We start from the raw sequence: 18,693 nt of genomic DNA on the forward strand, positions 1-18,693 counted from the left end.
TTCCCAGAGAGGGCATGGTTTTTTCTCTGATAGGCAGCTGGGATAAGAGATTGAACACTTTGATCTCATCAGGAGTTAGGCTGGGTTGAAGCTGGATTACCACTTTAGATAGTTTCAGTTCGCATCTGGCTTCAAATGCCTTGAGAGTGAGTCCTGTTCTGTGTACATTAGAGGTACCAACCTGTAGCAGGACTCTGGGACCTAAGCCCATGGAAGAGTGCAGAGAATTTTCTTTGCTTTTTTAGTCCCACTCCCAAGTCTCCAGTGCTCCCCCCTCCCCCACCTTTTTCTTACTTGAAAAAAGACCTATGGGGGGAAGGCAAGAGAATGGGGTGAACAATCTCTGCATTTGGATTTCTTAAAGTTTGCAGTGTGTCACTCCATTCTAAGCAGCCATTGAAAGCTCTGCTGCTTTTCCTTTAATCGAACAAAATTCCTCTACCTTGGAAGGCTTGATCCTTCACCACTCATGCTCCTTTTCAGCAAATGCACAAAGTGCCTGTGGTCCCTTCCATTAGACCTCTTTGCATACTCAGTTCTCTTGATTTCTTTTTAATACATTATTTTTTAGATTGTGTAGGTTTTTTCTTTTTCCCTAGTTATAGCACAACCAGGGGTCTGTTGTGATTATCTGTAGCCTAATCCAAAACTAGCTTTGTGTCTTTGTTTTGGATTTATTTGATTGTTTTATCGTGGTGCCATTTAACTACTTCCTTAGTCTCCTTTATTTCTTATAAACTGAACGTTGAGTCTAAAGTGTTGATTCAGGTCCCAGATTTTTGCCAAAATATTTATTAGGTGAAACTGCATACTTCACATTGCAACACATTAGCAAGTTCTTATTGTCAGGTTATTCCACTATTAGAGATGCTAAATTTTGCCATTTGGTTTAAGGTGGTAACTACTAGATCCTTCCATTGTAAACTTACGTTTTCCCTTTGTAATTAGCACGTCATACGTAGAGTGACATTTTTGGCTTGTGGATCAATCCTGCCTCCCAACAATCTTTCAACTAACAGGTTTACTCCATTTATTAAATAAATTTGGGGTGGTAAAATGATTTTTTAAATTGTATCATTCGTTGCATTTATTAGCATTCATTCTTCTGTAAATAAAAACTTTCCCTTATGAACGGGGAATGATTACATGTTTTCTGGAAAGGCTAGGTAAAAATAAACATATACATGTAATTCCTTCTGTTTAATTAGCAATTTTCAGAGTAAGGAGTTGGTGTAATAGTCAATTCCGATTGTGACAAATGAGTTGTGGTTTTGTTGTTGTTTGGTTGGTTGGTTTGGTTTTGGTGGGTTTTGTCTGTTTGTTTTTGGAATATCACTGTAGGCTCCTGGATTCACTTTTTCCATCAGTCTTTGATTTGTGTGTGTGTGTTTGTCTTCAAATTAATCCATATTTAGCCAGTGGGAGCCTCTTCAAAGCTGGCTTCTTGGTTCTGACATCACCTTTGAGCACTTCTTGCTATCTACTACAAGATAAGCTTTACCTTCCAAGTCAAGACCTACAATCAAGGAGCCTTAGTTTCTTGTAGTGAGAAATAGAAATTAAGATCTGGGCACTAGATATGCTTCTGGGGTGTCCTTCTAGAATTTTTCACTGAACAGAAATATATATAGTCTTAAATTCATAATTGATATTTACTATTCAAATGTAACATTACAGGTTTTTTGCCTAACTTCTTTGTTTTATATTTGTGTATTATCTCTTCTGTTACTCTGAAGGACTTAGTTTGGAATAACATCAACATATTTGCTTTGTTATATAGTTAACATAAAATGGTTTCAAAATTACAGTACCAATTCTACTTCTAACAGTAAACTGAGTGAAGTTTAAGATTTCTTTGCAGTTAGTTCTTTCGTCTTTAGAACATATCTCACTAAGGGTCACAATACTGTGTTTAAAAGTTACTTGAAACAATTCTTTTGTGTATGGTTATGTTACCAATTCACTTTGCAGTTAGTTTCACTTTACTTTGTTTTATGGGCTTTTTTCTTATTTTCTTTTAATCTGAGGGAATATAAGGCATTTACATGGTTCAAAAGTCAAAACTTGGGGCTTCCCTGGTGGCACAGTGGTTGAGAATCTGCCTGCTAATGCAGGGGACACGGGTTCGAGCCCTGGTCTGGGAAGATCCCACATGCCGCCGAGCAACTGGGCCCGTGAGCCACAACTGCTGAGCCTGCGCGTCTGGAGCCTGTGCCCCGCAATGGGAGGGGCCGCGATAGTGAGAGGCCCACGCACCGCGATGAAGAGTGGCCCCCGCACCACAATGAAGAGTGGCCCCCGCTTGCTGCAACTAGAGAAAGCCTTTGCATGAAACGAAGACCCAACACAGCTAAAAATAAATAAATAAATAAAGTAGCTATAAAAAAAAAAAAGTCAAAACTTTACAAAAAGGTATACTCAGAATAGGCCCCCTTCCATTTTCTTCATTTGTTTCTTGTTTCTCCTTTTTGCAGAAATAAGCAAATTCATACAATGTATATGCATGTATCCATCCTGTCTTATCTCTTCAAGTGGTACATGTCATATACTCTCTTTTGTACATTTCATTTTTACTTAATATTATGTCATGGAGATCATTCTATTTGATATTGTATTAATCAGGGCTCTCCAGAGAATTGGCTCATGTGTTTGTGAAGGCTGACAAGTCCCAACATCTGCAGGATGAGTTGACACACCAGAGACCCAGGAGAACCAAACCAATGGTGTAATTCCTATCCTGAGGCCAGCAGGCTCGAGACCCAGGAAGAGCTGCTGTTTCAGTTTGAGTCTGAAGGCAGGAAAAATTCAGTGTTCCAGTTCAAAGGCAGTCAGGCAAGAAGAATCTCGCATACTCTGGGGAGGGTCAGCTTTTTTGTTTTATGCAGACCTTCAAGTGGTGGGATACAGCCTACCCTCATTAAGAAGGACAATCTGCTCTACTCAGTCTACCCATTTAAATGTTAGTCTCATCCAGAAACGTCCTGACAAAAATACTCAGACTGTTTGACCAGATATTTAGGCACCCCGTAGCCCAGTCAAGTTGACACATAAAGTGACCATCACAAGTATATAGATGTCTTCCTCATTTTGTTAAGTTACATACAAGCTTTTTCTGTTACAAATAGTGCTGTAATGAATAACCTTGTGCATATTCATTTTGTATTTTTGGCATTGTATCTTTGTAGATTTGTAGACGTGGAATTGCAGAGTAAAAGAGTAAATGCATATGTGATTTTGTTGCATATTGCCACATCACCCTCCATAGACGTTATATCATTTAATTCCACCAGCAAAAATGACAATACCTGTTTCTCCAAAATCTTACCAACAGAGTATGTTGCCTACTTGTTGAATTTTTGCCAGTCTGATAGATGGGAATTGATATCTCTGTGTGACTTTAGTTTACGTGTCTCTTATGAATGATGTTGAGTATGTTTTCATATACTTAGGAAATATTTGCCTTTTTTTTCTGTGAATTATGTGTTTGTGTTTTTGATGCTTTTTTTCCTAATGGTTTTTGGTCCCTTTTTTCTTGATTTTTTTTAGAGCTCTTTATATAATTTAGAGATATGTGCCCTTTTTCTTTGAGTTTGTATCTTTTGCCATGCAAGTTTTTGTTTTGCCATGCAGAAGGTTTTTGTTTTCATGTAATCAGATACATCTGTCTCTTCTTTTATTGCTTCCAGATTCCAGTTGTCTTAGAAAAGCTTTTCTGATTCCCAGACTGTAGGAATTCCTATTAGAAATTCACTCATGTTTTCTTGTAGTACTTTTATGGTAATCATTTTTTTTTTTTTACATTTAGATCTCTGACCTCCTTGGAATTCATTCCAGTGTTTGTTGCAAAGTATAGATCTAACCCCCCCCAATAGTTATTTATTTCTCCAACATCATTTATGAAAAGGTCTACCTTTTCTACAGTGATTTGACATATACTTACGTGATATACCAAGTTTCCCCACATAATTGGTTCTGTTTTAGGACTTCCTGTAATGATTCCTTGTCTATATCTCTTAATCCATGCTATTCTATAACATTCTTCCCCCTCCCCACCACCATTCTTCTTTCTCAGGATTTTCTTGGTTATTCTTGTTGGTTTTTTTTTCCATATGTACTTTAGAATCAACTGGTCTAACTAAATTTTTTAAAGTTTGTATTGTTATTGGGATTACATTAAATTTTTTAATAACTGGAGAAAAGTGGAATTTTTATAATGTTGAATCATTGTATCCATGAAAAAGTTACATATCCTTCCATTTGTTCTAGTCCACTTTTGAATTTTCAGTCATGTTTTAAGGTTTTCTGTATAGTGATTATGCACATTTCTTATTATGTTGATTCCTAGGTACTTTATCATTTGTTGCTATTATAAATGAAATCTTTCCTTCCGTTGTATATCCTAACAGGCTATTGTTTGTATACATGTGGAGGCTTTTGATTTTTGTATGTTTTACATCCTGTTTTACTGAATTCTCTTACTGTTTGGATTACTTTGTGATTGATTCTTTTGGGTTCTCTAGGTATATTATCATATCTGTGTATACATAGAGTTTTATTTCTTTCTCTCCAATTCATTTGACTAATTATTTTTCTCTTGTCTATTGCATTAGCTATGTTTTACTCATTCAGTGATGTGTGTGGTATGTCCCCATTATATAAGTTGCTGGCTTTTTTGGCTGATATATAGATACAATTTAACTGTTAGGAGGTATTCACCAAGCTCTGATTGATTGATTGATTTTATTAGGAATAGCTGTTGGATATTGTTGAATGTCCTTTCAGCATCTATGGAAATGAATAAGTTTTCTCCTTGATTTGTGAATATAGTGAATTATATGGAAGGATTTTTTATATTGAATAATCCTCATATTCCTGAGATACATACTCCTTGGTCATGTTTGATTCTGTTTGTTAAAATTTTATTTCATATTTTACATTGATATTTATTTTTGTATTTTGTATTTTATATTTCTGTATTTTTTGTAGACATTTTCACACCTAATTATCATTGTATTTGCTCCATAAAAAATGACTTTAGAAAATTTTCCTTTGTTTATATGGTCTGGAACTGTTTAAATAGTTTTTTGGCGTTGCCTAATTTGTACTTGTGTGTTTTATTTATAGAGGTGACTGAGTGATGGCATGGAGAGGTCATTGCCATTGAAAGAATTTATTGCTTACATGTCCTGAGAGAAGGGGGTATGCCATGTCACACAGGGAAGCACCACATTTGGTCAGGAGGCAGAAGCAGGAGTGAGGGGAAAAAATAGACCTGATCCTTTATAGGGTTTACATGGGAAAGGCAAAGCAGGGTAAACAGTATAGGACTGGCTAGTTTGAATAATTTTGGTGGGCTTTGGAACATAGGAGCTGTCCCTAACTGTCTGGTACCTGGACCTGGGTTAATTTAGGGTATGGGAAACATGGACTTGTGTGAGAGTTAAATAAAGGAAATGGTTGGCTTGCACATGAGAGGCATGCTCCCAAGTAAGTTGTTTATTTTTTTTTTTTTTTAAATTTATTTATTTATTTTTGACTGTGTTGGGTCTTCGTTTCTGTGCGAGGGCTTTGTCTAGTTGTGGCAAGCGGGGGCCACTCTTCATCGCGGTGCGCGTGCCTCTCACTATCGCGGCCTCTCTTGTTGCGGTGCACAGGCTCCAGACGCGCAGGCTCAGTAATTATGGCTCACGGGCCCAGTTGCTCCGCGGCATGTGGGATCTTCCCATACCAGGGCTCGAACCCGTGTTCCCTGCATTGGCAGGCAGATTCTCAACCACTGCGCCACCAGGGAAGCCCCCAAGTAAGTTGTTTATTATCTTTAGGAATTAGCTAGCCTTGGGAGAGGCAGTTTCTCCCTGGGTCTGTAAGGCCCTCCCAGATATCAAAACATCCTAAGTTACAGAAAATTAAAAGCTTGATAAATACAGGGGTTATCTGGTTTTTGAAGCCTTGGTAGAATTCCTCAGTGGATACTGATGCTTTTTGGTGAAGCAACTCTTTGATAACTTTCTCTTATTTCGTCTATGAATTTTGGTTTTGTTTAAATTTTGCAATTTAACTGCAAAATTAACTGCAGTTTATTAATTCTACCAGTAATCAAGAGTCAAGTTTAATAAATTTTCCTATATTCCTATATCCTATATTTAGTATACTTACCTAGAAAAATCATGTTTCATCTAAGTTTTCAGCTTTATTTGTATAAAGTTATGCAAATTAAAGAACCAGTTTATGTATTTATTTGTTGGTTCTGTTTTTTCCTAACATTAATAATCTTACTCCCTTTTTTTGGTTTGTTTACTTTTTTCCCCTAATCCTTTGAGTTGGATATTTATTTTATTTATTTTGATTCTTTCATTTGTATTGATATAAATATTAAAGGTCTGAATTTTCCTCAGGTCACTGTTTTAGTGCATTTCTTAGATTCTGACCTGTGGTGGTTTTGTTATTGTTTTTTAGAAGTTCTGTGATTTTTATTAGTACTCTGCCTTTGACTCCAGAGTTATTTAATTTTTAAAAAAATTTGCAGGTGAAATGAATTTTCTGTTTTATTTTGTTATTAGTTCTAGCCTTATTGCATTGAGATTGGATGATTTTGTCTGTATTATTTTTCCTATGGCTCTTACTGTAGTTTTATTTGTGGCCTAATACATGTATATGGTAATTTTTGTGAATATTCCATGTGCACTTGAAAAAGAATAGAGAGAGTGAAGTTTGTTATGTAGTGATAAGATAAACCTTATTATGCTCTTTAGGGCTTCTGTAACCTTACTTATTGTTCATTTACTTGATTGAGAGTGGTATGTTAAAGTTCCCTGTTTTTAGTTTTGCCTGTTTCTCCATGCATCTCATGGAGTTTCTGCTTTGTGAGGATGGCTCCTATGATACGTAGTACATGGCTTCACTGGGAATTGTGGTCTTCAGCATGATAAAGTATCCTTTTTTAATTCATTTAATGCTTTTTATTCTCTACCAGCCTCTTCGTCAACATTTCCCAGTCATCTCACAGATGAAGTTCATGCTTTAATAATCTTGCAACTGTGTTATTCTATGAGTTCTTACATACCAAAAGCTATTTTTCTATAGTTTTGTTACAAGATGCATAACTTGGCTAGATATAAAATCCTTGACTCACACTTTCTTTCCTTCAGTTTTGAAAAAAAAAATGTTGCTCTATTTTAGTCTCATTTTGTATCGTTTCCCCTTTTTCTCCCCCACCCCCACTCCCCCTCGCCTTTTCCCTTCACTCTCTATTGAACCATTTGAAAGTCAGTTGCAGAAATCACAAGACTTTTGCTCCTGAATACTTCAGTGTGTATCATTGCACTTAGTTGTTATTCCTCTTTGGTCTTCTTTAATCTAGGAAAATTCTCGGTCTTTTATGACATGGACATTTTGTAAAGTCAGTTTTACAGACTGTCTCAGTTTGGATTTGTATGGTTGTTTCTTTGTGATTAGGTTCAAGTTAAGCATATTATTAGCAAGAATATCACATAGGTGATATTGTATCCTTCTCAGGGTACTACATCAGGAGGCACATGATGTCTATTCTGTGTTTGTTTTTTTTTTTTTCTTTCAAATAGTCATTATCTTTTTAGAGCAGTTTTAGGTTCACAGCAAAATTAACTAGAAAATACAGGTAGTTCCCATACACCCTGACCCCCCACATGGGCAGTCACATCACTATCAACATCCATCTATAGTGCTACCTTTGTTACAGTTGATGAACCCACACTGACACATCATTAGAATCCAAAGTCTATAGTTTACATTAGGGTTCACTTTTGGTATTATATATTTTATGGGTTTTCACAAATATATAATGACAAGTATCCACCATTATAGTATCATACAGAACAGTTTCACTGCTCTAAAAATCCTCTGTGCTCCAACTGTTAATTCCTTCTGCCCCCAACTTCCCCCTGCACCCAGCAACCACTGACTTTTTTACCGTCTCCATAGTTCTGCCTTTTCTAGAATGTATATAGGTGGAATTATGGTATTTAACCATTTCATATTGACATCTTTCACTTAATAATGTGCATTTAAGGTTCCACCATGTCTTTCTTGGCTTGATAGCTTATTTCTCTTTAGTGGTAAATAATATTCCATCGTCTAGATGGACCACAGCTTGTTTATCCTTTCAGCTACTGAAGGATACCTTGGTTGCTTCCACATTTTGGCAGTTATGAACAAAACTGCTGTAGAGACTTCCCTGGTGGTCCAGTGATAAAGAATCCACCTTACAATGCAGGGGACGCAGATTCGATTCCTGCTCAGGGAACTAAGATCCCACATGCCACGGGGCAACTGAACCTGCGCACCACAACTATTGAGCTCGAGTGCCTCAACTAGAGAGCCTGCGTGCCACGAACCACAGAGCCCATGCTCTCTGGAGCCCGTGCACCACAACTAGAGAGAGGAAACCCAAACGCCACAACTAGGGAGAAGCCTGTGTGCCACAATGAAAGATCCCACATGCCTCAACGAAGATCCCGCGTGCCGCAACTAAGACCCAAAGCAGTCAAAAATAAATAAATAAATAATAAATAAATCTTTAAAAAAAAACTGTTGTAAACATCCATGTGCAGGTTGTTGTGTGGAAGTAAGTGTTCAACTCTTTTTGGTAAATACCATGAAAGTTGATTGCTAGATTATATGGGAAGAGTATATTTAGTTTTGTGGGAAATTACCTGTCTTCCAAAGTGACTATACCATTTTGCATTCCCACTAGCAGTGAATGAGAGTTCTTGTTGCTCCACATCTTCACCAGCGTTTGGTGGTGCTAGTGTTCTGGTTTTCGGTCATTCTAATAATGTGTAGTAGTATCTCATTGCTATTTTAATTTGCATTTCCCTGATGGCATGTGATATGGAGTGTCTTTTTCTTATGCTTATTTGATATCTGTACCTTCTTTAGTGACATGTCTGTTAGGTCTTTTGCCCATTTTTTAATCAGGTTGTTTGTTTTCATAATGTTGAGTTTCGAGGGTCCTTCATATATTTTGGATAACAGTCTTTTATTAGATATATCTTTTGAAAATATTTTCTCCTAGTCTATGGCTTGTTTTCTCATTCTATTGACATTGTCTTTTGCACAGCAGAAGTTTTTTATTTTAATTAAGTCTAGCTTCTCAATTTTTTCTTTTAAGGATTGTGACTTAGATTTGGCAATGACTTTTTAGGTATAACACCCAAGGTCATCTAGATTTTCTCCTAAAAATTTATAAAACTCTCTTAAGGGTTTTAGAGTTTTGTGTTTTACATTTAGCTCTGTGATCCATTTGGAGTTAATTTTTGTGAAGAGTGTAATGTCTGTGTCAGGGTTCATTTTTTGGCATGTCGATATCCAGTTGTTCCAGCACTATTTGTTGAAAAGACTGTCTTTACTCCACTGTATTGCCTTTGCTCCTTTGTCAAAGATCAGTTGAATGTATTTACATGGATCTATATCTGGGCTCTCTCTTCTGTTCCATTGATCTGTTTGTCTGTTGTTCTGCCTACAACATACTGCCCTTGATTACTAATAGTAATAGTATAGTTATAGCTTTATATTAAGTCTTAAAATCAGATGGTGTCAGTGCTCCAACTTTGTTCATCTCCCTCAATATTGTGTTGGCTATTCTGGGTCCTTTGCTTATCCATGTAAACTTTAGAATCCATTTGTTTTATCTATAAGATATTTTGCTCTGCTTTTGATTGGGATTGTGTTGAATGTATAAATCAATTTGGGAAGAGCTAACATAGTGACAGTATTGAGTCTTCCTATCCATATTCATGGAATATCTATTTATGTAGTTCTTCTTTATCCTCAGTTTTCTATTTAATTTCAAATTTGAAATGTTTTTCATATCTGCATTGCTTAATTATATATAATTAATATTGAAGTGTTATGTTACAATTTTTTTCTCTTTTATAGCTGTTATTTTCTGCGTTTTTGAGAATTTTCATCCACTGAAAAATTTTGATATCTTTCTCTCCCCTTCTAATAGAAACTTGTATGATTGCTGGATTCATTGGACATTTCTTTTATGTGTTTTGTCTTTTATGTTGGACTGTCTCTAGAGGTATAGGTAGAGGTTTGGGTGCTTGCTTTGTTTCTTAACTCCAGAGATCCTTGCTTGATTGCTACAAATATGAAAGTGGAGTTCCTTTAATAAATATTGTCCTCTTTTGGCTGATTTATGAATTTTTAACAGGTTTAACTTATGTCAGTTTGCTCCTTATTCTTAATTGCTTCATTCTTTCCCTTTATCAACACACCTCCAGAGATACCCCCTTTTTTCAAGGTGCTTCCTTTCTCCCTCAGAAATAATATCTTCACAGGGCTCTCACCTTTGGTGACAGCCCTTCCCATATACTTTCCAAACTTTTTCCTTTTGGTCTTCCTGTGCCTAATGCTTTGTTTCACTATGTCCCATAAGTCTTAAGATCTCTCCATTCAGAGTTGGACTCTCTCTGTGGTGAACCTTAGCTGGTAATATCTATTTTTCTGTGCCACCTCTAAGACCCCATCATACCTTCCTCTCTTACACAGTCCTCATCTGACTCTGTACTTTGGGTAACTCCAAAGCCAACTCAGTTGGCCTCAGATTTTTATTTCCCCAATTACATGTAAAATAAGGTGCTATTCCTGTTTCCTAGTTATGCCATAGGTGTGAACTGTGTGTGCTTTTATTTGCTCTTCCTAATGATTTGTATATTTTTTGGAAGTTTTGTAGGGAGATTGGGGTTTAGATGGCAGTTATTATCCTATGAGTATCTGGAATTCTAGCCCTTTAAGTATTTTGCAGTCAAGTCTCTAGGTAACATTGAGATTGAACCACATAAAATTGCAATTTTTGTGGGTCAAGAACTATTGAATATCAGCAGTTCTTTTTGGTTCCACCTAATAGAAAGGTAAGCAATCTCTTTACCCTTTTCATGCCTTAGTGAAATATTATATGATAAAGGTATTATTTTTAGTATTAATTCCAAGGTGATTCAGGCTATATTTTTCAATCAACCTTACTGAGGTTTAATTAATATACAATAAAATATACCCATTCTAGTGTACAGTTCAGTGAGTAATGACAGTTGTTTACACTTGTGTAACCATCACCACTGTCTAGATACAGAACTTTTCCATGACTCTAAAAAGCTCTAGTGTACACCTCTGTAGTCAGCCCACCCCCCCACTCCAAGAAACCACTAAACCATTTCTGTCATTATATTAGATTTCTAAAAAAGGCCACATTCCTAAATTGGCCTGTCAGTCTTGCATGATCTGAAGTTTGCTTACCTCTCCAGTGTCATGTGGCTATCATTCCTCTCTATATGTGTGTTGGCCTTAGGACCTTTTCACTTATGAGTCCATCCATCCGTTTTCTGCCTGGCAGTTTAAATTTCACATGCCTTGAACTGATGTCTATCTCTGCGGGATCCATGTTGCTTTTCTCTTCCATGCCTTTGCTCATGCTGTTCTCTCTGCCAGGAAAGCACTTTCCTCCTTAACTAACATTCTTCCTAGCCTGATTTATTCCTACTTACCTTCCTAAAATCAGCTTATACTACTGATTTTAGATTGGGCGTTAGGTATTTATCAATTATATTTTCTTTACTATTGGGTTGGCCAAAAATTTCTTTTGGAAACCCGAACAAACTTTTTGGCCAACCCAATATATAATTATTTGTCTCCTTCACTAGTCTGAGCTCCTTGAGGGCAGCAATGCCTTCTTCAATTTGTTTTTCCATCACCTATGTGCCTGGCACATGATAGGTACTTAATAAATGTTTGATTAATGATAAATGAGTTTCAACTCCTGTATATAATTTGAGTTAAAATTAAATCTCCATAGGATAAGTTAAAGAAGTCTTTAATAGATACTTACACAAACTGAAATTGAACTAATAGCATCCTTTAAGTGTGAGGAGAAATGGGCATTGTTTCGTTAGACACCATAGTTCTACTTGCAGAAATCAGTTTTAAGTTAATTTTTCAGGTCTTCTCTAGCCATGTGTTTTTGAAACTGCACCAAGCAGTGTCTATGGAGAAAAATAGTCTAGCTTGTTCAGAGTATGAGCTATATGGAATAATAACGTGGTTTAAGAATCTAAAAAGAAAGAAAATTTGTTTAGTTTCCATTTCCATTCACTTTAAGCTTTGATAAGTATATCAGTTAATTGTCTAAGTACGTATCTCCTGTCATATTGTAAGCTCAAGGGCCAGAGGCAGATCATACCAGTCTTTCTTCCTTTAAGTTTCTTGTCTTTAATAGCTAGTAAGTGTTTTGAGTTGATTCTGTGGTTCATGTTTATTGTCCTGTTACATACCCAGGTATGGTACCCTACTATTTTCACCTTAAAATTGTATTAGGTATGAAGAAAATTGTTTAATCTTAATGCCAGTCATCATTTTCTGATTACGGATAACAACCTGATATGGGCTAAACTAAATGAGCTTGAAATAATACATCTCAAAAAATCTGCATTTTAATATCCATTTATATTATAAGAATTGAGACAAGTGGTAGTGGTCTCTTGATGGACAGGAATAATTTCCAAGTGTTATAAAAATCACTGTTATGTTCAAACCTTTGTTCTCTCTGAATGTATACCTTTATAATATGATACCTTTTTTTTTTTTTTCCATTTTTACCTTAACCAGATTTTTATGCTCTTCTTTCAGAGCAAATAGCATGATTCTTAATATGTTGGCAACCTGATTTTGTGACTTTTTTTTTTAACAGCAATTAGGTATAGTTTAATGGAGCTTCTCTTTTGTGTGATAACCATACATATATATATTTTTTTATTGGGGTATAGTTGTTTTACAATGTTGTGGTAGTTTCTACTGTACAGCGAAGTGAACCAGCCATATGTATACATATATCTTGCTTTTTTGGATTTCCTTCCCATTTAGGTCAACACAGATCACTAAGTAGAGTTCCCTGTGCTATACAGCAGGTTCTTATTAGTTATCTATCTTATACATATTAGTGTATATATGTGTGACTTTGTTTTTATAAACCAGGAGGGATCTGAAAAACAACTGTCTACTACCAGCAGAGCTGGCTCAGAATTAACTGTGACTACTATTCTTTTTGGATTCTGTCACTGAATAACAGAGTTATCTAAGCTTTTCTGGAGGAACTTATGTTTTAGCTAAGAATAAAGTTCAGCAAAACATACAGGCACATTGTACTTCTGAAAAAACACTTTTAAACATAATCTATGATCATGCTTTGTTGTATGGTAATTTTCAAAATTTGAAAATGCTACAGGTGCTCAAATTTACCTCTGTGTGACATTTTAAAAATAGGACACTATAATTTGAAAATTTCCCATTTTGATTAATAAAGGTTAATATTTTCCCATTTTATATTATATTCATACCTATTGTTTTAAAATATAACTTTATTTTGCCTTGTAGTATATGCAGAGAATATTTCCAAAATGGTGGGAAGAGAAAAGCACTTGAAAAAGATGAAAAAAGAGCTGTACTCGCCACTAAGACCACTCCAGCCTTAAATACGCATGAATCTTCTAAACTTGAAGGTCATTTAACCAACCTCAGCTTTACAAACCCTGAATTTATAACTGAGTAAGTATACTTTTCTCCTTAGATTATTAACATTATCCTGGATAGCTGTGTTAATAATGTAAAATAGTGTAATGGTTTACGCCAAGTAGTGGGCAGTTTGCTTGCTTCTCTGATAGTATGTTAGTCTGAGAAATGTAAATTTGTAATATTATTAGGTAGGAAAGTAGCATAAAATTTTAAGGGATATCTGGGAAACTAGTAGTTCCATAACATCGATTGTTCTCACTAAAAATGACAAAGAATCATTCATTAAATGTTACATTTTATGGTAATACAAAGAATCAAAACAGTGAAATCCGATTAAATTAAATTTAAAGTGGCTATCCACTGACAAATCACAAATAAGGAATTAATGGAAGATTATTAATAGAACCAATTGCCATTATTTTATTTTCAATATAAAAATCTGCCTGCTGGTAATATATATATATATATGCATATAGGCATAAATTTTATTTAATAAGTACATGAGTATTTTCCCAGTTTTATTGAGATATAATTGACATGTAACACTGTGTAACACATACAACAAAGTGATTTAATATTATATGTATATGTTGTGAAATGATTACCACAGTAAGTTTAGTTAACCATCCCTCACCTCACCTAATTACCATTTTTTTTCCTTATGAGAATTTTTAGCAATTTTCAAATATACAATACAGTATTGTTAACTATAGTTACCATGCTGAACATTACATCTCCAGAACTTATTTATCTTGTAATTGGAAGTACCTTTCACCCAATCCCTAAATTTGTGATCTGACAGTCACAAATCTGATTTTGTTTCTATGCATTTGGCTTTTTTTTTTTTGACTCTACATAGAAGTAAGATCATACAGTATTTGTCTTTTCATGTCTGACTTAACTTCACTTAGTGCAGTGACCTCAAGGTCCATCCGTGTTGTTGCAAATGGCAGGATTTCCCATTTTTTTATGGCTAAATAATATTTCATTGTGTATGTATTATAATCCAATTAATTATTAACAGTATTAAAATTATTTATATACCATAGTACCAGAATAAATTTGTGGAATCAAGTAATATTGTATTACTCTCTTGAAAATGTTAAACTCGAATAATTCTAGAAAGATTCCTAATAGACACTGCAGGCTAACCATGGAAATAAAATTAAATTAACCTCTTAAAACATTTCCAAACCTGTAGATATCAACATAACATTACCTTTGGTTACTTTGATTTTATACCATGTTGAAATATTATCTAGTTAGGTATAAGCAGTTTCATTCAAAAATTAATATACCTTTGATTAGTTCTATAGGTAAAGATCTTTACCTTTATTCAAAGGTTACTACAAAGCTTACAAAGCATAATGAGTTAATAAACATCTTATAACTCAGGTGTTATGAACATTCTTAAATATTTTTAAAATATTGACCAGCATAAGAAATTATATAGTTAACAGTGCTATCAAAAACAGGTACATATGGAAAATGTGAACCCTAGAATTTCTATATCGTTCTTTTTTATAGTCTCTGTTTCATTGTTGAGATTACCTTGTTTGTTAAGTCATTGTCATATTTTCCTTTTCCTCTTTTGAACGTAGTTTCTTTGAATTCTTTGAACGTTTTTATAATAGCTGATTTGAGCTCTTTGCTAAATACAACATCTGGGCTCACTCAGAATCTATTTACTGCTCTTTTTCTTGAATATGGACTACACTTTCCTGTTTTTCTCTGCATGTCTCATAATTTTTTGTTGAAAACTGTCCAATATATTTTTGAAGTTATAGAAACTCTTGTTTTGGACTTTTCCCCAAGGAGGGTGGTGGTGGTGGTGGTTTTTAGTAATCTCCCTGCACTTAATCTGTGGGGTCTGTTTCCCTGGTAGTTCGTACATTACTATTATTTTTATTTTTTTTGGCTGGTTTCCTACGGTTTGTACCTGTGTCTGCACAGATTAGGGGTCAATGATAGGTCAGAGGTTGTGCTCAAACACCTCTCCAGACTGTAAGGCTCCCACCCTCTGCCAGTGGATGTGTGTTGATTTGGGAGTACATTTAAAATCCAGGCAGTCTCCAAGTCTGCCTCACTTTTTGCTTTCCATCAGGCCCTTGTGGGTCTCCCGTGCATGTTCATTTAGCCTCCCAATCAGCCAAGGCTATGTGGAAAGTTTATCTAGTGCTTCTGTGCCTCTCTCATTTCTAGGATATTTCTGGAATTTCTAAATTTCTGCCCAGTCTACAGCTCTGGCCAGCCAAAACTGCAGCCTGAAGCTAACATAGCTGCTGACTTGCCCTGTTTGTTTCTTACCATGTTTGTTACTTTTACTGACATTGTTCTGTGGGTTTTTCACCCTCTGCTCCAAATCCCATTAACCCCTTCCAGCAGTGTAGTTGCTGTTTTTCACAGCCAGCCCTGTCCTCAAAGAACTTCCATACCAACGGAGCAAAGGGTGGGGATGATGGGAGTGGCTTCAGGCAAAGACACCGCAGATCCCCACTGTTGTTAGCTAAGATTTCGCTGGTTTTCATGAATAAACACTTTGCAATGTGTTTGCCTGTGTTTGAGCCCTGAAATGGATGTGTTTGATGATTGTGTTCTTTGTTATAGTTGTTTACTGAGGAGTGGATTTGCCAGCCTCTCCCCTGCCATAGTCAAGAAATTTCAGTCTCTGATTTAATTGTAAAGGAGAAAAAGTAGTTTTAAGTATTTAAAGGAAATATGATTGTTATAGGTCAGGACTTACTTAGTATTGAAATTAAGCATTGAAACATCTTAGCCTAGGATGGCTAGGTTTAGATTTCCTTCATTCTAGAAACTACTTTGTATAGCATCTGGCCCCAACATGTGTATGTAGACTTATCCCTCCCGCTCCTCCTACCATTATTGCAGCCCATATTCTAGTCTTATGGAACTGTTTAAATTACCCTAGTGGCACACGCATGTTCTCACTTTCTGGCATTTGCAAGTACAATATATCCTCTTTCTGATCAACTATTGCTGTGTTATATTAGGCTATATTTGAAGCATCTTCCCTTCCAGAACTTAACTTGAACTTCTCAAAAGAATTGGTACTCTGGTACCAATATCAAACCTTTTAATACTCTATTACAGTACTTATCATGTTGTATTAAAATCAGTATTGTATATTTTCCTGACTGCAAATGAAATACGATAACAGTATGAAAAATTTGCATGTAGAGAAGATTATAGGTGTAGAAACATTATTACTCAATCCTGGTTACATTTAGGTATATTTCTTTCCAGTCTTTTTAATAGGCACTGTTTTCTTACACAATAGAGACCATGCAGTATAAAAAATTTTGTGTAAACTGCTCTTTCTGTGCTATTAAAACACTCATTCTGCATTATATTTTATCATAAATATCTACCACTTTAAGTGTCTAAATATAAAGTGATCCTCATATAAAATAATAATCAATTTTTCCAAAGAGAATTTCTCGCTCTCTTACACATAGAGGTAGATGAAATAGTCAAAGGTCAGATGTTTACTCTCTTTATTTATAGATATTATTATGTAGGAAGATATGTATTTGTTACTATCTAAATTTGTTTGACTTCCAAGGTTGGGTAGCAAGTGTAGCTAGCAAGGGTTATCTTTTTCCCGGTCTTATCACAAAATCAAGTCATTTTGATTTCCGGGTTCAGATAGTGAGGGCTCACATAGCAAAAAAATGGTTTTTTCGCTTACATTTTACGAAAACCAAAAATTTGTTACTAGTAGAGTCACTTTTTAAAGTCATCTATGGCTCAGAATTGAGACGTGACACTTTTTGAATCTGTATATAATGTGATAGCTGGAAATTTTATCCCAAGCCCCAATTACTACCATTCCTTGTAATACTAAGATCGCTGTGTCCCGACCCTCCTTCATGTTGTACATATATACTTGTAAATGATACAAAATAAGTACTTTGCTTTCTTTTAAAAAGTATTATTTTTTCAAAACATTTACAAAATAGGCCATATTCTGGGCCATAAAACACACCTTAACAAATTTAGAAAGATTTGAGTTATATAACGTATTCTCTCAGACCACAATAGAATTAAAATATAAATCAATAACAAAGAGAACTGGAAAATCCCAAAATATTTATAGATTATCTAATTAGCACATGGGTCAAACAAGAAGTCTCAGGAGAAATTTTAAAATACTTTGCACTAATTGCACTAAATGAAAATGCATCTTATCAAAATTGAAGAGATGTAGTGAAAGCATGCTTAGAGGGAAATTTTTAACATTGAATGAATATATTAGAAAAGAAGAAAAATGTAAAATCAGTAATCTAAACTTCTACCTTAGGAAACTAGAAAAACAAGAGCAAATTAGATCCAAAATAAGCAGAGAAAAAGAAATAGTAAAAATTAGAGCAGAAATTAATGAAATTGAAAACAGGAAAACCATAGAGAAAATCAGTGAAACTAAAAGCTGGTTCTTTGAAGGTCAATAAAATTGATAATCCTCTGGTCAAGCTAACCAAAAAAAAAAAAAAAAAAAGACAAATTACTAATATTAGAAATGAAAGAAGGGCCATCACTACTGATCACATTGACAATAAAAGGATAATATAGGCATATTATGAATAACTGTATGCCCACAAATTCGATAACTTAGATGAAATTCCTTGAAAGACACAATCTACCAAAATTCACACAAAGAGAAATAGATCATCTGAATAGGTTTTTATTAATTAAAGAAGTTAAAGCAATAATGAATAGTCTTCCAAAACAGAAAGCATCAGGCCTAGTTGGTTGCGCTGGTGATATCTACAATTTAAGGGAAAAAAAGACCAATTCTCTACAATCTGTTCCAGAATATAGAATCAGAGGGAACACTTCTGAATTCATTCTGTGAGGCCAGCAGAATGTAATTTAAGATGTCAAACCAGTGTTCCCATTTCCCAATCTAAAGTAAAAAAGTAAATTTTTAAATAAAAGAAAAAATCATGAAATCAGAAAAATAAAATTCATTCTGTGATGTTCTAGTACTTGCCATGGTAGAAACATGGCATACATGCTTTCATAATACTTTCCAAAATCCATGATAAATGTAGGTAGTTGGTCATTGGATCTTTCCTACAGAGCCTGGACTTGGCCTCAGAATCCCTTTTACACAGTACTCTAAGAAGC

The 18,693-nt window shown here is 35.0% G+C and overlaps 1 protein-coding gene across 1 annotated transcript in view; it reads left to right on the plus strand.

Annotated features, from left to right (window-relative positions):
* The window catches only part of BMT2 (base methyltransferase of 25S rRNA 2 homolog), an 81,685-nt gene that overhangs the window by 18,590 nt on the left and 44,402 nt on the right, over window positions 1-18,693 (plus strand). Inside the window, exon 3 of the mRNA XM_007195103.3 lies at window positions 13,408-13,578. Within this exon, the coding sequence (XP_007195165.1) occupies window positions 13,408-13,578 (171 nt within the window). The remainder of the gene's footprint in view (window positions 1-13,407; window positions 13,579-18,693) is intronic.

This window comes from Balaenoptera acutorostrata, chromosome 7 (assembly GCF_949987535.1).
Source record: "Balaenoptera acutorostrata chromosome 7, mBalAcu1.1, whole genome shotgun sequence".
Taxonomy (NCBI): Eukaryota; Metazoa; Chordata; class Mammalia; order Artiodactyla; family Balaenopteridae; genus Balaenoptera; species Balaenoptera acutorostrata.